Here is a 24,886-nt window from a genome sequence, read left to right on the forward strand (position 1 = left end):
TCTACAGTATGGTGCCTCTTATTACTATTCAATTCATTACAAGTCTTTCAATGTGGATTTTTAAACTTTGGCACTTTTTTCATAATTTGCATTATGAAATTTGTTAAGAGCATGAGCCAAGCTTGTGTTATAGGTAAAGCTCTCATTGGTAGTACTAAATTTAACACATATAAAAACAAAGAAGGGTTTTTAAATATTGTACAAATAAGAAGTATTGTTTTCATACACTATAGCAGGTGTTAGTAAATTTTTTCCGCAAAGGGCCAGACAGTAAATATTTCAGGCTTTGCAGGCCATACGGTCTCTGTTGCAACTATTCACAATGTAGCTCTGCGATTGAAGCATGAAAACAGCAACGGATAATACATAAATGAATGAGTGTGGTTGCGTTCCAATAAAACTTGATTTACAAGAACAGGTAGGGGGCCACATTTGACCCGAGACCATAATTTGCTGACCCCTGCTCCAAGGCACGGTTAACAAAAAAGTCCAAATTATTTCCAGTTGATTATGATACAAAGTCAAACAGGATCATCAGAGAAATTAAGAGGACAACTAACTATACTTTTTGGTAGTTTTAAACACAAGGGAGAATAGCATAGTAGCTAAGAACATGGGCTTTCAAGCCTAAATGTCTGTGTCTAAATCCTGGATCAACTGTGTCAGTAGACACAGTGCATTCGACATGTTGAACAGAAAGTTGGTGGAAGTGGAAAGAATGAGGGAAAAGATCTGTTAATCTGGAGAAGAATGTCTGCAATGCTTTTGCTAACTCTTTGCCACAGAGACATGAATTCATTACTTCATAAGTTGCTAACTCTCTTACATACCTGTTACCACCCTATCTCAAATGATGCAATAAGTGTCTCCTAACTTTGCTATCTAGTGCAGCGACTGTGGAGTCCCTGTGGTCATAGCCTGTATCATCCTCTTCTCACCCAGTTTCACCAAGCTCATGCAAGTACACATCCTTCTCCCAGGGTCAGGGATTTACAATAATTTATGTTTGGATGCTCTTAAGACAAAGCTCACTTGGATAAAATAAATGACTGTCCCCAGTGTGAATCCACATGAGATTATAAGAACAAAAAAAAAGAAAACATATGTACAGTGTCTTTGATAAGACACTGAAAACAAATACTTCCCTCAAATTGTCAGAGTTTTGATGATCTTACCACATTTTCCATAGATCACATCAAACTGCTGCATCAATTCTGCTTCAGTTTTAAATGGTGAGTATTTGTAAATTATAGATAATTCCATTGCAAATTTCTGGGGATCATCTGTGACAGATTCTCTGGTTCTTATTAACCATGAGGGCATTGGAACTACAACCTATTTAAAAAAAAAAAACACACATCAATTTATTATAAAATACACAAAAAACATTATTCTTTTGTCTTATCTATTTCATTCCACTCTTCATCTAGACAAATTACAAAACACTTGAGTTAAAAGTTCATTTTCCTCCTATAATCTAGTTGTATAAGAGACACATAACAAATGTGTATAGACAGGATTGTATTTTAAAATACTCCATTGTGGAATATGGGAACAGATGGAGTGTACTTCAACTCCCTCTTGAAGGGTAGAACGGCAGAGGAAACAACAGAATCAGCATTTTAAAAGTTGAAAAGCAGATGACAGCACACGCAAGAAAAGCAATCTAAAACCCAAGCCAGAAAGAAGAGCCAGCCTGATTTGCAATTCAGAATTCCTGCACTGAAATGCTCAGGGACTGATGGCAGGAGTTAACTCTAGAGTTGGGGTAGGGGGAGAGGAGAACTAGAAGTAGCATCTACATCCCCATCCGGCTCCTCCTCAGCCTCCAGGGTCTGGATATTTATTCTCTGGAAAGAGTAGAACAACGGATTTCTAGACTGGAAGACATACCAGGCACTGCTGTTGGGGGCACCTTACTGAGATTAGATAGACTGAATGAAAGTACACTTCGCAGATGCTGAGAACCTCAGATCTCATCTCCCATTTGTCTCCCAGAGGCTGACAGGTAGGCCTGGAGGCAGAAGACTAGGAGTCTTTCTTGAAAAATCTGACCAACCCAGAAGGAAAGACGCAAAGACAGTTACATTAAGGATTCCCCAGTAAAAAAAAAAAAAGCTCAGTTAGATCACATGACTGTGACAGTCACAGCAGCCAGGCCCCACTCACACTCTCAGAGCTCGCACTCAGCATCTTATTGGACTAATCTTTAAGGTATTCAGGAGTAATGGCCATCTAAGAAAAGCCTCTAATATGATAATAGAGAACAAACAATTATAAACAAAGCAACTCAGTAAAAACAGAAACCATAAAAAGAAGATGAAAATTTCAACAGGGCAAAAATCAATTACTGTTAATATCTTCAGAGTTATAAGAGAGAATACTGTATTCATGAAACAAGAATGAGATATCCTTGAAAAAGAAACATTCAGCGAATAAGACAGACTTCTTGGAAATTAAGAATATGATTACAGAAAGAAATTCAGTGAAAGTACCAGAGGCATTTGAATCAGAGTGACTCCACCTTGAACAGGGGCTGCGTCAAATAAGGCTGAGTCCTACCGCGCTGCATTTCCATTTTAGGCATTCTTAGTCACAGGATGGGATAGCAGGTGGGCACAAGATACAGGTCACAAAGACCCTGCTGACCCAGATTCACTAAGAAGCTGGCCAAATCCCGCCAGAACCAAGATGGTGACCTCTGGTCATCCTCACTGGTCATTATTTGCTAATTATAATGTATCAGCATGCTAACAGGCATTCCCACCAGTGCCATGACAGTTTACAAGAGCCATGGGAACACCAGGAAGTTGCCCTATATGGTCTACAAATGGGAGGAAACCTCAGTTCCTGGAATTGCCCACCCCATTCCTGGAAAACTCATGAGTAATTAACCCCTCGTTTAGCACATATAATCAAGAAGTAACTATTAGTATACTCAGTTGAGCAGCCCAGGCCACTGTTCTGCCTATGGAGTAGTCATTCTCTTATTTCTTTACTTTTTTCTTAATAAACTTGCTTTCACTGCACTCCATGAACTTGCCTTGAATTCTTTCTTGCACAAGGTCCAAGAACTCTCTCTTGGGGCTGGATCAGACCCCTTTCTGGTAATAAAAGGGTTCAAAAATAAATATTAGAACATCTCCCAGAAAATAAAACAAAAATATAAAAACTCAGAAAACAGGAAAGAAAGGCTAAGAAAATTAGAGAACCATTTCCAGAATACAATAGCTAAAAACCAGGAGTTACAAAAGGACAGAAAAGAGAATATGAATAAAAGAAAATCATCAGTTATTATAAGAAATTATTATCCCGGAATTGAAGAATATGAGTTTCCAAATCAAGAAGACCCAACAAGTGACCAGCACAATTGATGTAAATAGGCCACGCAAAGGCAAGACATTGAAATCAGCATACGGGGACAAAGAAGATTCTTTTGACCTTCAAAGAGTAGAGGCAAAAAACAAACACACAAAAAAACAAAAAACAAAAAAAAGAATGGGTCACATATAAGATTAAGTAATTAAATGGCTTGAGACTTCTCGATAACAACACTAGAAATTAGATAATGAAGCAAAACCTTTGAAACCCTGAAGGAAAATAAATTCCAACCTAGTAATAATATCAAGCCCAACTACCATTAAGTGTTAGGGTAGAATAAAAACCTTTTAATGCATATGAGGTCTCCAGATATTTTGCCCCCTATGTTCCCTTGCTCACGAAGTCACTGGAGAACATGCTGTACCAAGAAGAGAGAGCAAGCTACGGAAGAAGACATGGTATCTAGGATCTCAGAGATGACACAGAAGAGAGGGGAAGGGAATCACCAAGACGATGGCAAGGGCAGATCCCAGGATGGCAGCTGAACACCGCCATGGAAGCAGGAGTGTGAGCTGTAGCACAGGAGAAAGCCCCAAGCAGACTTTATCAGGACAATGGAACTGAGAGGACAGCACTTTGAGACTGGGGTTAACAGAGTGATGTGAACACAGAAAACCAAGCAAATATTCAGTGATAGTAATACACATAAAAAACTAAGCAGTCAATTATTAATCTTAGGGGAAATAGTTGTACATGAAAAGGAAAAATAATAGTTAATGACTTGGTATAAGTTGAACAGTGTTTATAAAGCCTTATAAAGTAAATACTGAATACTGTCATAACTAAAATTACAATAAACCTATGTTGAGGGTGGGGGATGATAAGACTGTGATTATATGATAGAAGCAGAGAAAAAGGTAGGTAAATCCTCTCTTATAGTGGGAGGTTAATAGATAATGCCTAGATAAAATCAGGAAGCAGCAATACAAGCATGCTATTTAGAGATACGCGGGTAAATATCAAAAGAACAGGCCACTTATTTTTATCTTTTTGAGACAGGATCTCACTATGTTGCTCAGGCTGGGATCAAACTACTGAGCTCAAGTGATCCTCCCTCTTCAGCCTCCCAAGTAGCAGGGACTATAGATGCACTCCACCATGCCCAGCTAGAACTTGTTAATATTGTTGCAAGAGGTTGTCTCTGTGGAAGTAGAAACGGGAAGTGGTTGCTGTTGTTAGTTTTTTTTAAAAAAAAGGGAATGGCCCATTTTAAGAAAGCTATAAGTAAGGGTTAGCCCAATTTTCCATGCCCTTTACACACATAACATGCAACATAAATGCTTAAAGCATCACTTTTTCTCATGTCAGGTTCCCACACGGCTTACTCCTTTTTACCTGCAGACTGCTCCTGTCACCCAGCCCCACCCACTGGCAGTCTCATAGCCCTACACCGTCCATCCCAACTCCATATGCATCTCCAGGTCTGAGACTTGTTGGGGCCATTACTGTCCAGTACCAGCTTGTCCAGCTGCAAGTTGTCCTCTCTCCATAAAACCCTCATTGGCCACTCGAGGCCCTCTAATCTCTCCATCCATATCATTGCTTTCGATAATCTGGTAACAGCAGCCACACAGACTCATTGAGGAGCATTCTTTTTAAATACCCTCACTTTTTTATCCAATTCATATGCGTCTACCTTATTTTATGATAAAGCTGAAGACTCTTAGATGGCCATATGATCTTCTGCTTTTCTACCTTCATAGAGTCTATCCAGTACCAGGCAGACAGCAGTTCCTCAACATGTATTTGTTGTACTGAATTATAACTGATAGTCATACTAATAAAACTCAGGCACTGGTTCAGCAAATGGATCCAGAGGCAGCAAATGCCTCTGGATCAGCAAATGGAGTTGAAATTATGGTCACCAGAGTTACAGTTTTAAGTCTACTTTGCATTCAATTTCTTTACATTTTGTATTCCTAGTCTTTGACTCCAATATTTTATTTATTTTTAAAATGATAATCCATTTATGGCATACATGGTGGAAAGATTTTTCAGGTTTCTTCTAAAAAGCTCATCATGTCTAAGGGAGCCTCTTCTTTTGGGAGATTTGAGCACATGGATAATGAAAATTAAGTTCTCAGGAAAGGGTTAAGAGGACAGGCCTTTGATGTTCCCAGAACGTCTTGACACCTTCTCTCCATTTCCCAAACATATTCCTAAGTTTCTAAATCATATCAGAAAAAACCCACGACAAGATTTCACCTCCTGAGAGAGTAAATGAAAGCAACATCATTGCTATGGGAACAGAAGGAAAACCTCAACTCTTACCTCACTAAGACTTTCTTCTTCACAGAACGTCTGAGAAAAAAACACACAGGTCATCGTTTCTTCCTTCTTCGTAAAAAGAATAAAGTCTTTTCCAATTCTCATGGACCCACTGTATTGAAAATGAAGAACATCATGTTTTACATCTCAAATACTAAAAAGGAAGAAACAGGTAGGCTGTTACCACCGTGTACTGTAATAGGATGTTCTTTCCAACACTGTTCTGCTGACCCGTCATCAAGAGGGTACAATTTCTTTTTTTTCAAAGTAAAGCAGAAGAATTTGAACTAAGCCAGCTCCACACTTTCGCTTGCAATTTGGCTGCTCGGGAAAGGGTCCATTCAGGGCTTGAAAGAACAATCATCTGTCTCAGGCAGGAGCCGTACAAGTGAGCCTCATGTCCTCAACTTTCAATGCAGCACACTAAAAAAATGAGCTGCAGACACAGCACCTAGGTTAAAATATGCTTTGAGAAACAACAGAACATAGAGATGCAACAAAGCCCTAAAGTCCAGGGGTACTGCTTCAGGGATCTCTGAAAGAGGATTTATCTTATTATTTGGGAGAATTAACTTAAAATGCTGTAAAGATAAAAGTCAGTTACGGGCTGGGCATGGTGACTCATGCCTGTAATCCCAGCACTTTGGGAGGCTAAGACGGGCTGATTACTTGAGGTCAGGAGTTCGAGACCAGCCTGGCCAACATGGTGAAACCCTGTCTCTACAAAAATAAGCTGGGCATGGTGGCTCACGCCTGTAGTCCCAGCTGCTCAGTAGGCTGAGGCAGGAGAATCGCTTAAACCAGGGAAGTGGAGGTTGCAGTGAGCCGAGATCATGCCACTGCACTCCAGCCTGGGTGACAGAGAGAGAATCTGTCTCAAAAAAAAAAAGTCAGTTTTGTGTATGGAGATTATAACACAAAGTAGGTCACCCCTGCCTCAAGTTTATATTCTTTTTAAAGCTTTACATGCCTGCATCATTCTGTGTAAATTGCTTTATAAACAGTGTTCCCAGTATCAATAATATATGTTTTAAGGGAAAAAAAGATTCTCACCTTTTAAGACCATTGCCGTATTGCCCTATGAACTTCAAGGTTGACAGCCGTTTTTTGGATCGTCCAAAGTAAATGATGTCTGAAGCTTCCTCTGTAATTGACAGTGACTTTTAAGGTGGTTAGGAAGACTCTTTGACACTGGCCTGAGGCCCCATTGTCAGGATCTCACATTCCTCAGAACATCAGGGCAAATCCCTAGCTCTCGGGTCAGCCCAGAGACAAGGATTTTCATCAGGATCCATAGTCTCTGACAAGGGTCCTAATGGTATTACAGTCAGCCCAAGGTACCGCGGGCTCCACATTCATGGACTCAACTACTCTCGGACTGAAAATATTCAGAAAAAAATAAGTTGCATCTGGACTGACCATGTACAGACTTTTTTTTTTTTTTTGGTCATTATTCTCTAAACAATAAAGTTTAACAACTATTTAACAGCATTTACACTGCATTGGGTATTATAAGGAATCTGGAGAAGATTTAAAGTATACAGGAGGATGCATATAGGTTATATGGAAATACCGTGCCATTTTCTTTCCACAGCTTTTGGTATCCTAGAAAGGTCCTGGAATCAACATCCTACAGATACCGAGAAACAACTGTATACTGAAAGAGATGAGACAGACCTAACCATGTGGCCTTAGGTAGAGTTTAAAAGTCTGAGCCTTAATTTCCATGTTCTGGAAGAGGGAACTACTTAATACTTATATCACAGCGTTGCTGATGAAGATAAATGAAACAAATTAAATGAGATGATGTATTTGTGAAATCCTGAACACAAAACTTGGCACTCGGTGGGTGTTACCAAATTATAAGTGTTGTAATTACTTGTACCACTAGTAATTTCCCCACAAATTTAACCCTTAACCAGGCCCGTGTGAGACTAAGAGGGGCAGGATGGCCTCTGCTCAGATACCACCTGGGAAAGAAGGCTAATCATTTCAGACGTTCCAAGTCATTCTCCTGACCCCTCCACGTGTTCTGGAATTCTACACAGTAATCCTTTGGACTTCAGAATATATTAATAGCAACCCCCAGGACCAAGAATGTTCTTCTTGTTGGCCTACCTGAATACATGCTGAAGAACTGTCCTGAGGACCCTGTGTCAGTCTCGGTACAGACATGCTATAGTTCAGTGGCACATGGTATGAGGTGTGTAGAAGCCACCTAACACTCTGCTTCCCTGAAACTAACTGGACCTTCGATGATGTGTTCCTATGAGGGGTTAGGCATTAGGTGAGGATATCCATAATGACAATATTAGCTAGTTCTTATTGATTGTTTAGTATGTGCAAGGTACTACATTGTAAACTTACATGTACAGTTTATTTAATATTTATAACAAAACAAGAAAGGTATTATTATTATTATGACCTGCATGTCACAGATGAGCAAATGTAAGTCTAAGGAGTTTAAAAAACCTGCCCAAGGTCACAGAGCTGATAGACGGTACAGCTAGGATTAGAACCCAAAGTTGTAAGTCTTGATACAGACATAGTATAGCTCTGAACCAAATCCCATGTGTTCATTACACACTACATGAACTCACATGCATGGTTACCAGGTTCTGAGCACGGGAATAAACCACTGAACAGGCCAGGCATGGCTCCTGCCTTGGACAACATTATGTTGTGGTAGGAGAAACAGATTGAAAGTAAACTAATAAACAAGATCATTTCTGACTGAGAGTATTAAGTGAAGAAAACAAAACCAGGATAAAGGGATAGAGAATTAACAGGAATGTGGCCTGCAAACAGAATGATCAGGGAAGCCCACTGCCAGATGGTTAACATGAGATGGATTCAAATGATGAGGGGCCAGCCATGTGTGGGTGGAATGTTCTAAGCGAGGAAGTGGGAAGAACAAGAAAAGGCCAAAGAGATGCATAGAGCCAAATAATGTAAGGCCCTTGGAAGAGATGCTGAGAGTACAAATTGTATTAAGTAACAGAAAACCACTGAGGGTTTTCAACAGGAAAAAAATATGATAAAATGTACATTAAAAGAAAGAAAATCACTCAGGATGCTGTGTGGGGAATGGACTGTAAAGCGGCAAGACTAGATAATTTTTTAAAAACCCAGAAAGTACTGTAGTCATTTTCTACGGGTCCAGATTGATGTAGCTCCCTTTGAACAAGGGATAGATTCTACTTTTAGTCATCTTCCTTCTACTTTATTACTACTTGATGCTACTATGTAACTGAAGTGTGAGTTCCTTCTGAAGGTCTGAATATTCATCATTTGTCTGTGTTTCTAACATTTTTTTCATGACCCATATAAAAAGAGTTGCTTCTTTTCATAAGGAATTCCCTTAGAATATATCACATATATTCTGTCATTTATTTTAGGAATTCAAAAACAGGAACTTAACATTCAGGCTAGAAGAGAAAAATCACTTTTTTCAGCACGGGTTTTTGTTGTTGTTGTTGTTACAAACTCTTCCTTCTCCTTTAGTTAAACACTAAAAGACCAAGAATACTTTTAATCAAAATGACCTGGAAAAATCAAAATTATCCGAAGTCAAAACAAAACTGGGTGAAATAGTCTTTCTAAACTTGCTAATAAATACTCTTCAACTATTCAGACCAAGGGGAAACTTCAGAGCCGAAATCACATATTTGCCATGTCTCATATTCTCAGCTTCTAACAGCAAATCAATATCTGAGCATATTGACGCATCCTTTCCTCGGTTGTGGAACAGACCACGGCAGTTCCATATTACTTGAAAACTCTCACCATTTTTAAAATCTAGTGGTCAAAAACCCTAGTTTGTGGAACACACCGTGTTTAAAGATTTCAGGAAAACAATAAATCTAAAACAGCCCAACGCCCTCAGATGGAATCACATTTCAATTTCACAGCACACAGACACTGTGTGCCCACAATGTGCTAGCTTTGTGCTAACCTTGAATACACAAAGATAAGTCATGAAATATATTGTAGATGTATTCCTTATGATGGGAACATTCATTTGAAGCAACTAAATTTTCCAAAATGCAGAGGAAAAAACAAGGCTAAAAGCAAGGAGAGGTAACCTCTACCTCAAGGGTAAGCAAAATTAAAAATAGCCTAAAGGCACAGGAAACGGCCTGGGGATCTCCCAAGCAATACCTAAAGGGTGAGCTAAAAACAATCTCAGAGTTCATTCAGTGACTATTTGTTTTCCATTCATTCCCAGATGCTTATTTCCTACAATCAGTAACATTTGCCTTTCATTTTTCTGACAATATTTACATACATTTACTTTTTGTCTTGGTTAAGATGGTTACAATAGATTTACTCTGCCAGCTGGGATACTTAAAAAGTTCAACAAAAAGTCTGGGGCTTATTTCCCTTAATAGCTCCATACCTGTTTTTGCATAGATAGCTCAATTTATTTTTATTTATTTTGTAGGTTTTCAGACTGTTTCCTTTAACAGCCAGTTAGGTATCTAGATAATTAACTTACCAGGGCTCATGCCACATCCATCATCCAGGAAACACAACATGAAGCCCCCCTGCAGGTTTTCATTATCCACTGTAAGAAAAAAGCAGTTATTACTAATAAATATCGGGCTAATTTGTTAGTCAGAAAGTCATGCTGCTAGAATAATGACTCGTCTTCCTCCAATGCAGCCACAGAGTGACAGAGTTATGGCACAAAGACGGAGCCCAGAGTGGAGTCTTGGCTACAGCTTCACAAGAAACTGCAGGGAAAAAACAATCATGCAACATAAAGGCTTTAAATTAACATAAAACATCTACATGTGAAAAAATTATGTATACAGCAGGACATGTTCTGCTCTGGAACTGGACTAGTCCTTTAAATGTCAGGCATTTCCTCTCTGTGGGGAGGGAAAAAGGTAGATGGTGAAGTGACCCCAGGATCCTTCGCTCAAACTGACCAACCTTTGTGCCCTTCCACCAAGGCACAATTATAAAATAAATCTAGGCCATTCTTATTAAATCCATCAGGCTCCCTTCTAAGTAGTTAATTCCCATAAGAGCCATTTGTGAGTGTTTCTTCCTGGGAACAAATATTTACCTCTTGAAGACGCATTTATAATATTTGAAAATGGCTACGTTATTTGAAATCAATTTTGATGATTTAAAGATATCATTAAATGACATAATATAATCTTTGGTATACAAAAATGTTGGAGGTAGGCTGGGTGTGGTGACTCATGCCTGTAATCCCAGAACTTTGGGAGGCCAAGGCAAGAGGATCACTTGAGGCCGGGGGCTCAAAACCAGCCTGCCCAAGGTAGTAAGACTTTGACTCTAAAATAAATAAATAAATAAAGTTAAAGGTGCAACTAAAACTAATGAGACTAATTTTAGTGCCCAGTTTGTAAACTGGCCCTGAAAATAATTTCAGTAGTTGGACATATGAGTTCTAGGACATTTCTCTTTCTTAAATGACAGTGTTATAAAGGAATAATTTATGCATAATAAACTGCACATGTTTAAAGTGCACAATTTGACAAATTTTAACACACACATGCATGAAATCATAACCACAATCACAGCAGCGAACATATCCACACCTCAAATGTTTCCTTCTGACCCTTTGTAAACCCTCCCTTAGGACTCTTTCCTGTCCCATCACCTTCACCTTACCCTCAAGCAATCACTGATATGCTTTCTATCCGCATAGATTCATTTCCAGCACATTTATTAAGTCAACTTCTCTGTTCAAAAGTCACTTAGAGACTGGATGTGGCAGCTCACGCCTGCAATCCCAGCACTTTGGGAGGCCAAGGACGGAGGATGGCTTGAGCCCAGGAGTTCAAGACCAGCCTGGCCAACATAGTGAGACCTTATGGCCACTAAAAATTAAAAATAAAAAAAAAATAGGCTGGGCACAGTGGCTCATGCCTGTAATCCCAGCATTTTGGGAGGCCGAGGTGGGCGGATCACAAGGTCAAGAGATTGAGACCATCCTGGCCAACATGGTAAAACCCCGTCTCTACTAAAAATATAAAAATTAGCTGGGGACGGTGGCACGTGCCTGTAGTCCCAGCTACTCTGGAGGCTGAGGCAGGAGAATCACTTGAACCCGGGAGGCGGAGGTTGCAGTGAGCCAAGATCGCACCACTGTACTCCAGCCTGGGTGACAGGGCGAGATTCCATCTCAAAAAAAATAGCCAGGCATGGTGGCACATGCCTGTAGTCTTGGCTACTCGGGAGGCGGGAACAGGAGGATCACTTGAGCCTATACTGCAAGTTTGCAGTGAGCTTTGATCATGCCACTGCACTCCAGCCTGGGCAACAGAGAGAGACCCTGTCTCCAAAAAAAAAAAAAAAGGCCACCTAGAATTAATATTTTAAAAAGTGAATAAGTTTCAAGATAGCCCATGAATACATACTTATAAAACGTACTTAATCTTTCTGGGTTTATAATTTCATGGTGATATGCCCACTTCTAATTCCCCCTTCTCTCTCTAATTTACTTCTTTGTCTGTAAACGTTTAGGATCTGGCCTACCATTTCATTTTCCCAGTTCCTTCTCTCTACCTAGTCCTCTGGTCTGCTTACCTCAACTTCTGTGTCAGGACATTCCTCCTCTCCCCCTTTAAGGTATTTGTTCTGTTTAGTCCTCCCTCTGAGGCTGATATTTCCGCACTGTTCAATGAGGGGAATCCAACTCTGCTGAGTTCTCTGCATAAAGCAGTAGCTCTCAATCTTGGTTGCACATTGAAATCAACTAGAGATATTCTAATGTAATTGGTCTTGGATAGGGTTCAGAAATTGGTATTTTCTTGTAAAATCTCCCTCGATTATTCTAATGTTCATCCAGGATTGGGAACCACCTGACTGGAAACCAGGTTTGGCCTCAGGCAGCTCTGCACAGCCACCACAGCTGATTTGCACTTCTCTGTAAATATTTCTCCTGAAAGGAGCTTGCAGAAAGAAGGGTATTCCTTCAGTAAATGGCTGGGAAAGATCAAAGATTCCTAGCAGACATATACTACAGTACTTCCCTTTTTTGTAAATCCATATTAGGAATTGGAGACAAACAAGTACAGCCTCAAAATTTAATACTCCCCATTATCCACTCTGAAACCTGGCCTTGTTTATTTCAATTCCTTAAAACTGTGAATTTCAGGTATATTTTATCACCTGTTAATTACGTATGTCCAAAACAAAACAGACACCTCCTCCCATGTTAGACTTTCTCCTCCTTCTTGTCTCCTGTTCAGTAAATGGCATCACCCTGCCCCTAAGCTTCAGTTGTCCAAATTAAAACCTCAGGATCATCATCATGTTCTCCATCTCCTCTTCCCACACATGGGCAACTATCTGGTCCTCTTGATTTCACTGCCTTAATGATTCCCATTTGACCACTTTCTCTATCCCCAGTATACTGTCTGGTTCAGGAAACCAACATCTCTTTTCTGGATCACAACAGCTCCCTAACTTCTTGCTCTCCCTGCAGTCATAGGGTGCAGCCAGTCTTCCATCAGTTGTGTATTTCACTGCTCTCCTGCTTAAAACCTCTCCATGGCTTCCCACTGCTCTCAGGATAAAATCCAACCACCTAATAAATCCTGTTTGTCCTCCATGACCTGGCCCTCTGGATAACTCTCCAAGCTCATTTCTTGTCTTCCCCTCACCTGCCCATACTGCCACCTTCCACTCCTGCACAAATACTCCCCTTGAACAAATCTTTAACATCTCAAACATTTTTTTCTACATTGTCTCCATATTCCAGTTGCTGCACATAATGCCCTTCCACCCTTTCCATGCTTCACTCACCAGGTGAATGCCTATTTTCTCTTTCAGTTAGTTCATATCAGACTTCTTTTAGGAAGCCTTTCCTAATCCTTCCATGTCATTAGTGCCCATAATTAATGTCGCCTTTATCTGTTTTCCCACCTTTGTAGTATATTAAAATACCTCTTCATATATCTGTTTGTCTTTTGGACCAATGGTTCCTACACTTTTTTGGAACACAGTACCCTCGGAGATATGAGGAAAGCTATGGGCCCTCTACCCACCAAAGTACAGCTACATACTGCATTTTTCATGGGCTCCACACTAAAATGCCAGTTCCTTAAGAGTGTAAACCCAGCACCTAGCCCAGTGCCCGGCATTTAGTAAGCACTAAAAAAAAGTACTGAATGTATATCCATGTTTACTGGAACTAATACACACAAACGTATAAAACACCACAGTGAAACATATTTCATTTGAATTTTATAGCCTTCAAATTAATTACTTGATAGAAATTTAAGATTGACAAGAATTCAAGACCACAGTAAATAATTTGAAAACTAGTCTAATCTTAGATTAACTTTGTATCCCCAGAATAATTCTATGTATTGATGCATAAGCATTGTCCCTGCCTTTTTTATCCATTTTTTTAAAGAAAATCAGTTTGCTAGGTTGATAGCCATATGAAGGCTTGCCTCAATAAAAAATGAATAGGTAAATCAATAAAAACATGAATAGGTAATTTTAAGCCAAACTGAACTGTAAGTTCAGTTTTTTGCCAAATATACATAAACACAAAAAAGAAGTAAGTGCCAGCCAAGCCAGGCGTGGTGGCTCACGCCTGTAAACCCAGCACTCTGGGAGGCTGAGGCAGAGGGAATCACTTGAGGTCAAGAGTTTGAGACCAGCCTGGCCAACACGATGAAACCCCATCTCTACTAAAAATACACAAATTGGCCGGGTGTGGGCCTGTAATCCCAGCTACTCAAAAGGCTGAGGCAGGAGAATTGCTTGAACCTGGGAAGCGGAGGTTGCAATGAGCTGAGATGGTGCCACTGCACTCCAGCCTGGGCAACAGAGTGAGACACCATTTCAAAAAAAAAAAAAAGAAGTGCCACTTTAATCTCAACTTGGTCAAGATCTTATTTTGTTTGTTTATGATGATGCTGAGTACTTAGGTCTCCAGTCACAAACTCCAAAGAATATAATGCATGGATTCTGATTACATTTGTTGTGTTTTGTGACTATGGACAAGTCTTCTCATCCCTCCATTAATTGTGTGTGAGCTCTGAAGGAAATGCAGCTTACATCTGTTCCTCCTCCTCCATTGCTAGTACTATTGCCCTATTATAATTCTCATGAAATCTTGCCTAGGTAATTCCCATAGCCATATCTCCCTGCTATCCTTGCTTTCATACTTCTCCAGACTCTCTTGTAAGGTATTTCTGGAATGAGTATCCTTCTTTGAAAAAAGAAAAGAGCACATGTCTACTTAGAAAACTGACACTGCTCAAAGTTCTTCAGTGGTCCACTGACTGCAGAAAAAACCTTAGTATGGTATTGAAGACGCTCATTCATTTGGTTCTGACACTCAGTGTGAGTCAAGTGAGCCTCAGCATTGTTCCCTGAGTGCTTCTTCACCAGGTATCTGTGTGGCTCCCTCCCTCACATCATTCCGGTCTTTGCTGGTACGTTAGCTATTTAAAGAAACCTTCTTAGACCACCCCATGAAAAACTGTATACCCCTTCCATGGCTCTCTGTTTTCTTATCCTGCTTTATGTTTTTCCCTTTTAGCACTTATCATTGCCTGGTACACTATGTATTTGTTCATTTCTGTGCTGTCTATCTCTCCCCATTAGGATACATGTTCCAGGGGAACACAGACCTCAACATTTTGCTTAGTGCACTATCCCCAGCACCTACAATAGTAGACAATAAATTATTACTGAATAAATTAATGAATCTGTGAACTAGCCTACATCCATTTGTTTTCTCATAATTATTATCTAGACAGGAATATTCTTTTCTTCCTGGAGTATCTGACAAAAATCACATCCATATTTCAAGCTCTAGCCCCTTAATAGGAGGCATAATTTCTTCTTTCTCTGTGTTCCCACCATACTTTGAGTCTCTCCTAGGCAAGAGTGTTCATCCTAGTTTACTCTATATAATTGGATATGGAAGGGAAGATGACTTTTTCTCACTAGAAAGGCCCTATTCTGTGCCTTCACTCACTTTTTCCCTGTGGAGGTGAGCTCACTCACCTACTGGTCACTTAGGGAAGAATAAACTGGGAGGCTCAGTTCCCACCCTGCATTTTCCTCCTGGGAGAAAGCTGCCTGCAGACAGCATGAGTCCTGACCCCTTGTCCTAGGGCAGACAAGTTTCAGAGGAAGCCCAACTCCACTGGGCGGGTGAGTCTGCGTGATCCCGGGGTCTGATCTGCAAGTCCATTTGCTCTCTCACATTAAGCTACATACTCCAGCCTAACATTTATCAGCAATAAGGCTGACTCTTTTTTTATTTCTCAAGTTTTTCAGGACCTGGAGAGGACAAGGAAATGAAGAGCGTCATTTATTGTTTCCTCAGTTATCTCAAGAGGTCCACGTCTATCTTCCTCATGAAGCATAAGCACTCCTCTGGCTCAGAACACTCAGTTAACTGAGGTGCTTTTTAAACAGAGATATGGATTTAGATCATGGAGCATATCCTCTCACCCGTGACCAGTAGCCAATATTGCAGAACAGCTGACAGAAAAGTGATAGGGATGCAGCGCGACTACCTGGGCATTTCTCTAGGTAGTGTTAACTACAGAGCTGGATCACAGAACCTAACTTCATTAGCATCATAGTCTAATGAGATAACTAATGAGTGCAAAAATACTTGATGACTACAAATAAAGTCAGCAAAGAAAACAGATTTTCTAGCCCTCATACCGCACATTCACGTACACACTTTAAAACTAATCAGTTGGGAATGATGTATGCTTAATTATGAATAACCACTAACTTAGTATGCTTTTTAAAAATAAAACTGTTTCTCATGGCAGGCGAATTGAGTGTTCCAAATCACTCTGATACATTCACAAAACTCTGGAAGACCTAATTTTGCAAATGGGTCCTTTAGTACACAATTTGACTCTCAGAGTATACTTTCCTCACCCTGGCTCCCCACAGGGTCACTGTACCCACAAAGCACTTAGATTACATTAAAATGCTATAGAATGTGGTTTTATCTCGTGAAATGAAATACAAGCAAATAACTACAGGCTTTCCATCAGAAGAATATAAAAGAAAAAAGCAAATCTGCTCACCTGAAAAGACATCAAGCCTTTCAGCCCCTGCATCTCTGGAAACAATATAAACATATTATTGCTTCAAGATGAAATGAATTGCTTACATAAGGTATAACCTACTGTCAGATATTAAACAATACAAAAATCCACTTAAACTGCTTCAAAATCAATTTCTAACATGTTTCACTGTGCTAGTATACCATAAGACCTACGATTAGTCATAATTTGAGAATATGAAAAAGACTGCAATTCAGAAATGTGAAAGAAGAGATGGAATTTAGTGGGAATTACACAAAAAAACTAACAAAATGGATATAATTTTTTAAAAAAAAAACAACAAAAAAAGCTGGCTGGCAAATAATCCAGAAGTCATGGAATGTTTTTCATATTTTAGTTCCAAAATAAAGAAAAATCAAATTACTAGGCAATAGTGTACTATAAGAAGACGTTTTAAAGAACATACATGGAAGGAAAGAAATCAAAATGCTAATAGGCGTTTTCTCTATGTTAGAGATTGGAAAACTACAGCCATGGACCAAAATGGCCCATCAACTGCTTGTAAATAAAGTGTTATTGGAACACAATCATGCCCATTCATTACATAGTATCTAAAGTTGCCTCAACACTACAATGGCCGAGTTGAGTAGTTTCAAAGGAGACCCCATATTCCACAGAGGTGAAAATATTGACCATCTGATCTTTTACAGAAAAGGATGCTGATCTCTCTTCTAGGTGATGAAGATTTAAAAAAAAAAAAAAAAAAAATCTCCATTTTCTAAAATTCACAGATATTATTTTTGTATTTTTTTACAATTATTTTTAAAAGTAAAACTTTTAATACGAAAGGAGAAAGGGCCAGAAGACTCTGGCTTCAATACCAAGGATGTGACAGAAAGGAAGAAGGCATAGGCAAGGAAGACTTACCTGATGAGTAAGAAGGTAAGTTAAGGCAGGGAGGAGTCTAAAAGGAAGCTCAGTGCAACAACAGCAACTACGTAACTCTGGTGGGGAAACCTGAGCATCCCTCAAAAGTTCCATCAGTTCTAAACCCAAAACTACCCCAAACAAACCTGAGTAGGTACACTGCTCGTGCTCCACAGGCCTAGAAGTTAGTCCCATATAGCTCCTTCCTCTAGCCAATTGCTGCTTCTCAGTCCTCCCTATATAGACACTCTGGAGTCACCACTGCCATTTCTTGAGCACCTCCCATGTATCAAGTAAGCACTGAATGATGTATTTTTGAAAATTCTCTTCCAATCCTTACCATAGTTCCGTAACACATAGGTATCAATATCTCCATTATATAATCATGCATTACACAAAGTACCATGTACACAATAAACGCTTAATAAATGCCAATGTATTGAAATGGAAGTTTTTAAAGAGAGGTTTTTTATGCAGCACTTCCACAGATAAAGGCATAAAATAATTCACCTTTATCATATATTAAGACATTTTATAATAATCATTGTTCTTTAGCCCAGGACACTTCCTCTCTGAAGAGCTCTTGTATTAGGAAGCGGGCCCTAACAAATCCTTCCTATATCACCACATATTCTTCTCCTCTCTCTACAATATTCTTTTAATATCTTTCAGTTCTAATTTTTAAAACTACAGGAAATCATTAAAATAATGAATACAATGATATAAAAGAATTTCTTAGAGTAACATAGGGACCCTCCTTCATAAGACCAACTGAGTATCTTAAGTCTGCTAAATAGCTTCTTCTGATGTCAAACACTAGCATCTAAGCAGTGGTGGAAAACTCAAACGTCCATGAAGAAAGAGGGACTGAAGGGTTGAGGTTGTCCACAGGGGAAAACTGGAGGCAAAGCTGAAGGCACAGGCTGGTCCCACGAGAGCACCTGCTACTCACCTCCAGCCCCTGATCCCGTGGAGGAATGTGGCCTTGAGATTGCTACTTCTCCTAATCTTTCAAGGAAGGCGGAGGGCCCAAAGTTTTTATTTGGTATCTCCAATATCTTAAACCTTAAAAATAATTCCTTTTTTCTCCCTTCCTTTTCTTTATAAACACTGTGCAAACTTTCACTATGAGCCAAACACACGTAAGACAGGCTGGACCTGGTCAAGGGGCTGCCAGCTTACAAATGCTGCTCTAAGAATCGGTTGATGGATCACATGTCTAAAGTCAATCTTTCTTTCCCAATCACCCTCTACTAAGAAACCGTTTCCATTGTCCTACTTCTTCTACGTTCTGATTTTACTTGTCCTCCTTTGTTGAATGACTGAAATAAACAACTTCAAAGGAGAAAAGACAGTTGGAAAAATCGACAAATGTGTTCTTTCAGAATTTCAGATGTCAAGTTGCTGAAAGTGGGCCATTCAGTAGGAGGCAGGACCGATGACATAGGAAGAGCCTTGCTTCCAAGCTTTGAGCAGAAGAAACAGTAGCAACCCTAAGCTCCTTTAGGGAAACTAATCAGAAGTGTTCATCTGTCTTGGCTTCATCCTTATTAGCTCCTTCCAAGCTGAGCTCATGGCTCTGAACAACAGACTTTATTCTTTTTCTCCGCTTCCCTCCCTTTTTATGATTCCACTAGCTCAACAGACAGAGTTTCCTAAAAGCAGGAGATGACGACTTTCCACCTAGTGCAGGGCAGGAATTTCTGGATGGCTGGTTAATTGACTATACTTTGTGGTCACACTCTCAGAAGGGTCATCTCCCATCTAAGGCAAAAAACGGGGAACAAATACAAAAAAGCTAAAATATGGTTATCAACCAATGGCAGGGAATTTAGGCTTCTACTGAGAACCTTGATCTAACAACTGCATATTACCTCCTGGATGGATTTTGCTTTCTAAGGAAAAAGTAGGAAAAATCTTCTGTTATAGGGAATACCAATATAAAACATGTCAAATGCTTTATTCAATTTAACTTAAAAAAAAAAATTATCCCCTCACAAGCTCCCACAAATACACTACTGAGTAGAACTTAAATTGTCTAAGGGGTTCCTTAATCATTAATACCTTTATGGGAGACAGTAAAATGTGGTAGTGAGGTTCTGCAGCCAGACAGCCAAAATTTGAATGCCAGCTCTGCCAAATATGAATTATGTGACTTTGAATAAATCATCTAATCTCTCTATGCATCAGTTTCCACATATGTAGAACTAGGATATTAACGCCCATCTCAGAGTGTAGATGTAAGGATGCATGACATAATGCTCATATATAAAGTGTTTATGTATGTCTGATACATAGTAAGAGATCAACAAGTCAGCTATTTTCTTAACCATACAATTTGCTTCAATGCAGACTTCAATAAATGCCCAAATCCATGTGTAAATTCTCAAGACAAGTATACACTGACATACAATTCAAAAATATCTAAATGAATATGTACTATTAAATGGTTATTAACATAAAAACAGACTTCAAGTTTGATCATAAATAAAAATTAAATAAAGGTGAATAATTCTTTCTCTCAACGATGCTTTTCCCTAGAATACCTTGATTTTGTAGGAAATCAAGTCACAAAACATTCCAGAAGGGAAAACATGACATGATCTTTTTATCTTTCCATGTAACTAGACAAGAGTTTGGTCATGAAATTCCCTCAATAAGTGTTGTTCACAGCTGAACCTTACCTTGCATTGTCCAGCAATTCAGCCAGTGCTCCAAAAAGGAAACTGTGAGTGGTGCTGATGAAGAAACAAAGAGAAAACAAAAAGTTAAACCAGGTGTGTAATCAATGTAAAAGCTTTAAGATACTTGCAGACAAACGTTCTCCAGTTCCAGACATCTAATGAATTAAGAAGTTACTCTAGAAACAACTCTCTCAGCACGGTCAAGATTTGGAACTAGATACCCTCCATTATGAAGCCAGGGTTAAAAACACTTTTGCCAAAATATCCTGTCCACTTCTAATAAAATAAAAACTTAAGGGTGTTAGTGTCTATCACTGAAATAAACTTTGACCTTTTAATATTACTTTATAAGCATGTTTTCAAGTGAGTTTTTTCCCCCAAGGATTTTTCATTAAAATTGTATTATTTAAAGACAAAATATTTCTGAAGAATACTGATCAAAATCCTTGCCTACTAAAAGGCCATAAGGCTCCATCTGCAGGCAAAGGAATTGGCAGGAAGCCCTTGCGTGCCTCACCAATCTGTATTTTTCTGGGGAATCTTTCTGCTGAAGCCTGCTCCTTAAATAATCTCAAAAATGGCCTCAGGTCACTCTCTCCTGTACCCTCCAATGCCAAGTCCTCGGTAACATAATGCTCCAGTCAGCCTTCAGTATTTACAACATTTTGGAGGTTGCATAGTTATCTGAGGGTGGAATCACACTAGCTTAAGGCTCCCAAGCTTGCTTCTAATGTCCTGATGCAGATATTTCAATCAGCAACCTTATCACAGCATTAAGGGAATATTCAGTATGCAATTTTCTTTCTATATTTAGTAAACAGGTAACAGAAGCAAGAGAGCCTCATTTATCAAAAACACATCTGCTCTTCTATACAAAAGAAAGCATCACCTGCAATGTCTCGGAGTCTCCAAACACCTCAGGACACAGGACAACACTTTAGCTTAAAATGTATTTTTAAAACACACACACACACACACAGAATATATCCCCATATTTTGGAGTTTCAAACACAGAGGCTGATTAAAAGTCTCTTGAGTCCAGTAAGCTTTAAATTTTGTAATTAACAAAAAAAAAGTACTAAAATGTTGTTGTTACAAAAAGATGTCCTTCACCCAAAAGAAAGCCATTATCAAAATGTAAAATAGTGTAAAAGAGAAGTATGATATGCTTTACAAAATCAGGACTTTAAATCACAAGCCCTTCTAGGAAATTTAAAGTACATGATTCAATATACAAAAATTCAATACACAAACAACCCTTTAGAAAAGCAACTGCAGTAATTCTGACCAAAACATCACATGCGTTTCTGCACTAACTCATTCGAGAGATTGTCGCTGACTGCCTACCATTGCCCATGCTTACAGGTAGGGTCTTGGATGTCTTGGAGCTCAAGCTGGTGGGGTACATGGAAAACACACAAGTAAACAAACATATGAAGATGATATTACAGATTTTGACTGGGTGCTACCTTCATAGTAGTGATAGGTAAGAGTAACTGGTGAGGAGGCGCATGGTGGTAGGGAAAGCACCTCTTGGTAAAAGGTATTTAAACTGAGTCCTGAAGGACGAGAGAATTCACTCCCTTGCAGAGCACGGTAGAAACCTTCTAGCAAGAGCAAGAGATGCAAACACCCTTGAAGCAGAAGAAGAGCTAAGAAGACCAGTGAGCTCCGCTTATGGTAAAATGGGGAGAACAGCTTGAGATGAGAGCATGACTGGGTCATGCAGGGCTTCCTAGCCCACAGAGAAGAACTTGTACTTGGCTGACATACAACTGGAAACCACTGTAGTGTTTTAAGAAGAGGGGCACAATTTGGTTCACATTTTAAAAAGCTCACTCTGGCAGCTTTCCAGGAAAAGGACCATCGAGCAGCCAGAATGGAAAGCAAAGAACCCAGTTAAGAGGCTGTCTGGAGTAGTCTGGACAAGGGATGGTGGTGGCTTGGACTAAAGTCAATGGCAGTGGAGACAGAGAGAAATGGATGATTTGAAACATATTTAGAGAAAGCATGCACTTGATGGATTGGACATAGAAGTAAAGGGAGAAATTTAAAAATCACTCCTTTTGCAGAAAGAAGTCTCAAACAACAATCTACCTAGGCTGAGCTCAGTGGCTCATGTCTGGAATCCCAGCACTCTGGGAGGCCGAAGTGGGAGGATCACTTGAGCTCAGGAGTTCAAGGCCAGCCTGGGCAACATAGCCAGGTCCTATCTCTACTAAAAATTAAAAAAAAAGAATTAGTCGGGCATAGTGGTGCATGCCTGTAGTCCCAGCTACACGGAAGGCTGAGGCTGGAGGATCACTTGAGCTCTGGAGTTCGAGGCTACAGAGAACTATGATCATATCACTGCATCCCAGCCTGGGCCACAGAGCAAGACCCTGTCTCCAAATCCAACCAACCAATCTACCTGAAGGAGCTGAGAAGTCTTCGATTTGTATCCAACTTTGTTGTTACTCCATGTTGCTGTCACTTGCTAAGTTACTACACCACTAGTTGAAAATGGGACAGGGGAAGTGGCTACCACAGGGTGGTTTGGGGGAATGGAGGTTGTGAAGCAGAAGCAAATCCATATAAAACTGAGGCTGAGGAATTTTTCTGAGATAAAATTCACAGTCCTTCCAGCACCGCACTGAGCATTTTTCTTAAATTCACTCAAAACTATTATTTCTTCATTTGTCTTCCACCTCAGCTACCTTTTAACTTTTTTTCCACCTTTTCCAGCTTGACATCATTCTCTGTAGAGACATAAAAACTGAGTATCTGCTGAATATTGCCTGTTTAACTCTGTTATGTTAATTATAGTTTGTCCCACACAGCAAGGCTGGCCTTCCCTGGCTTTCTTTATACCTCCACTTTTGTGGTTTCAAATTTGGTACATCCCTGATATCACTCCATACATTTAGTAAATCCAAATAACCAAAAGATGCCAAACAAAAAAAAAAAAAGAAAAGAAAGAAAAAGAAAAACCCTGACGTACCACCATGAATTAAACAGCACTAACTGCCGTAATTTGCTGTATGGGAAATGGTAGATTAGAGAAAACACCTCTGTCGTTCTCCTCTGCAATCTTGAGTATTTGAAGTGACACCTGAGAAGCTCTAAAAGGCAGACAGGCACGACAGCGAAGAAGAAATGACCAAGTAACTAAAAAGTGAGATTCCTATCCTTAGAGAGGTCACATTTTTTGAAAAGACTCAGGAGGCCACAGAGTTTGAAATCAATATATGCAAATTACTGTGTTTGAAGGGCAACTTTGTTTAAATTGTCAGTGCGTTAGGCAGACTAAGGTTAGGCAGGATTGGTGGAATCACGGTTCCGCCGACCAACAATTAAACAGTTGTGTTAAATGATAAATGGGGGCCTTCCAACCACTTGGTGTTCATTGAAGAGTACCAAAAGGGTTCAGCCTGGCCCAGAATATATCTTTATCACGCTTTCATGGTTTTAAAAAAGCCTATACAGCTCAAATAAGTAAATAAATCCATAAATCAAGTTCACTTGTTGAGTATTTCCTCACGGAACCGGCAAAACCTTTCCTCATGGCGCAGAGACCCTCCCCGACCCCGACCCCACCTCGGCACTCACGAGTTGGCGTGGATGAAATCCAGATGCAGCTGGGCCCGCCGAAGCGCAGCGTACCTGTCGTCCATGCCCTCGAACGCGACCCGCGCAACTCAACGGGACAAGGACACCTGACCGGCAGCCGTTCGCCTGCACCCGCCCCCACCCCCACGTCCACGCCCACGCCCACGCGCAGAGGCCGGGCTCAGCAAACACGTGCTCCCCCTTGCGGCGGGACCGCGAAGCTCCCCCTGCACCGTCGACCCAGTTGTCTTGCGAGGTTGGTTGGTGCTTGGTCTTGGAGCCACAATTTGAGAATGATGCATCTGAGCTAGGTTCTCCTGGAATTGAGATTTATGTAACCTTCTCAGACGGTTGTTCCCCACCCTGCTCCTCTCAGTCACTCCCCAGGGGTAAAATGGAGCCCAAAACTGGGATTAGAATTTGATTCGAAATGATTACACACTCACACAAGATTGTGGGGGAACGTGGGCGGCAAAGCAGGACAGTGCGGGGAAGGTAAGTGGGTAGTTCTCTTTGCTTGTCCATTGTGTTACATAGAACCAGAGGTAAGGGTGCTCTGTCCTGTAATCCTAGCGCTTACTTTTCTGTGCGTCTTGGGTTGATCATGTTTTTTTCTATTTGGAGGAAAAAATGAAAAACAGAAGTGACAAGCCGGAGAGAATACAAAAGGAAAACTAAAGACAATCAGAACAGAATTTGGACTTTAATATAGAGACTTGTCCCTAGGTGAGAATAGCGGCCCCCACCTGAATGGATCACTAACCTTTTTTACCTGTCAGCTGACATGCAGCTATTGCACTTGCTGGCCTGGCTCAGTGCCTAGATATTCTGTATTGCTCCAAAAGATAGAACTAGGCAGGTAGAAGATAGGGGTGAGGGATTGGTGTGGGTAGATAAATATGAGGAAGGACTTCACAGATGTGTAGAACAGCTGTGTAAATAAATGGTGTTTCTCTACTCACAAAGCACTGAGTTCTTAAGTCACCAAAACCCAACTGA

The 24,886-nt window shown here is 40.1% G+C and overlaps 1 protein-coding gene across 2 annotated transcripts in view; it reads right to left on the minus strand.

Moving 5' to 3' along the window:
* The window catches only part of MORC1 (MORC family CW-type zinc finger 1), a 160,751-nt gene extending 136,712 nt beyond the window's left edge, over positions 1-24,039 (minus strand). The window contains exons 1-7 of one of the 2 annotated variants that reach the window (XM_025376524.1): positions 23,888-24,039; positions 20,300-20,353; positions 16,710-16,744; positions 10,148-10,216; positions 6,703-6,793; positions 5,653-5,761; positions 1,176-1,335 (exon numbers count right to left, since the gene is read on the minus strand). In XM_025376524.1, the coding sequence (XP_025232309.1) occupies positions 1,176-1,335; positions 5,653-5,761; positions 6,703-6,793; positions 10,148-10,216; positions 16,710-16,744; positions 20,300-20,353; positions 23,888-23,952 (583 nt within the window). In that variant the 5' untranslated portion in view covers positions 23,953-24,039. The remainder of the gene's footprint in view (positions 1-1,175; positions 1,336-5,652; positions 5,762-6,702; positions 6,794-10,147; positions 10,217-16,709; positions 16,745-20,299; positions 20,354-23,887) is intronic. The other variant, XM_025376525.1, reaches the window with a different exon arrangement.
* Positions 24,040-24,886: the final 847 nt, after the last annotated feature.

The sequence above is a fragment of the Theropithecus gelada genome, chromosome 2, assembly GCF_003255815.1.
Source record: "Theropithecus gelada isolate Dixy chromosome 2, Tgel_1.0, whole genome shotgun sequence".
Lineage (NCBI taxonomy): Eukaryota > Metazoa > Chordata > Mammalia > Primates > Cercopithecidae > Theropithecus > Theropithecus gelada.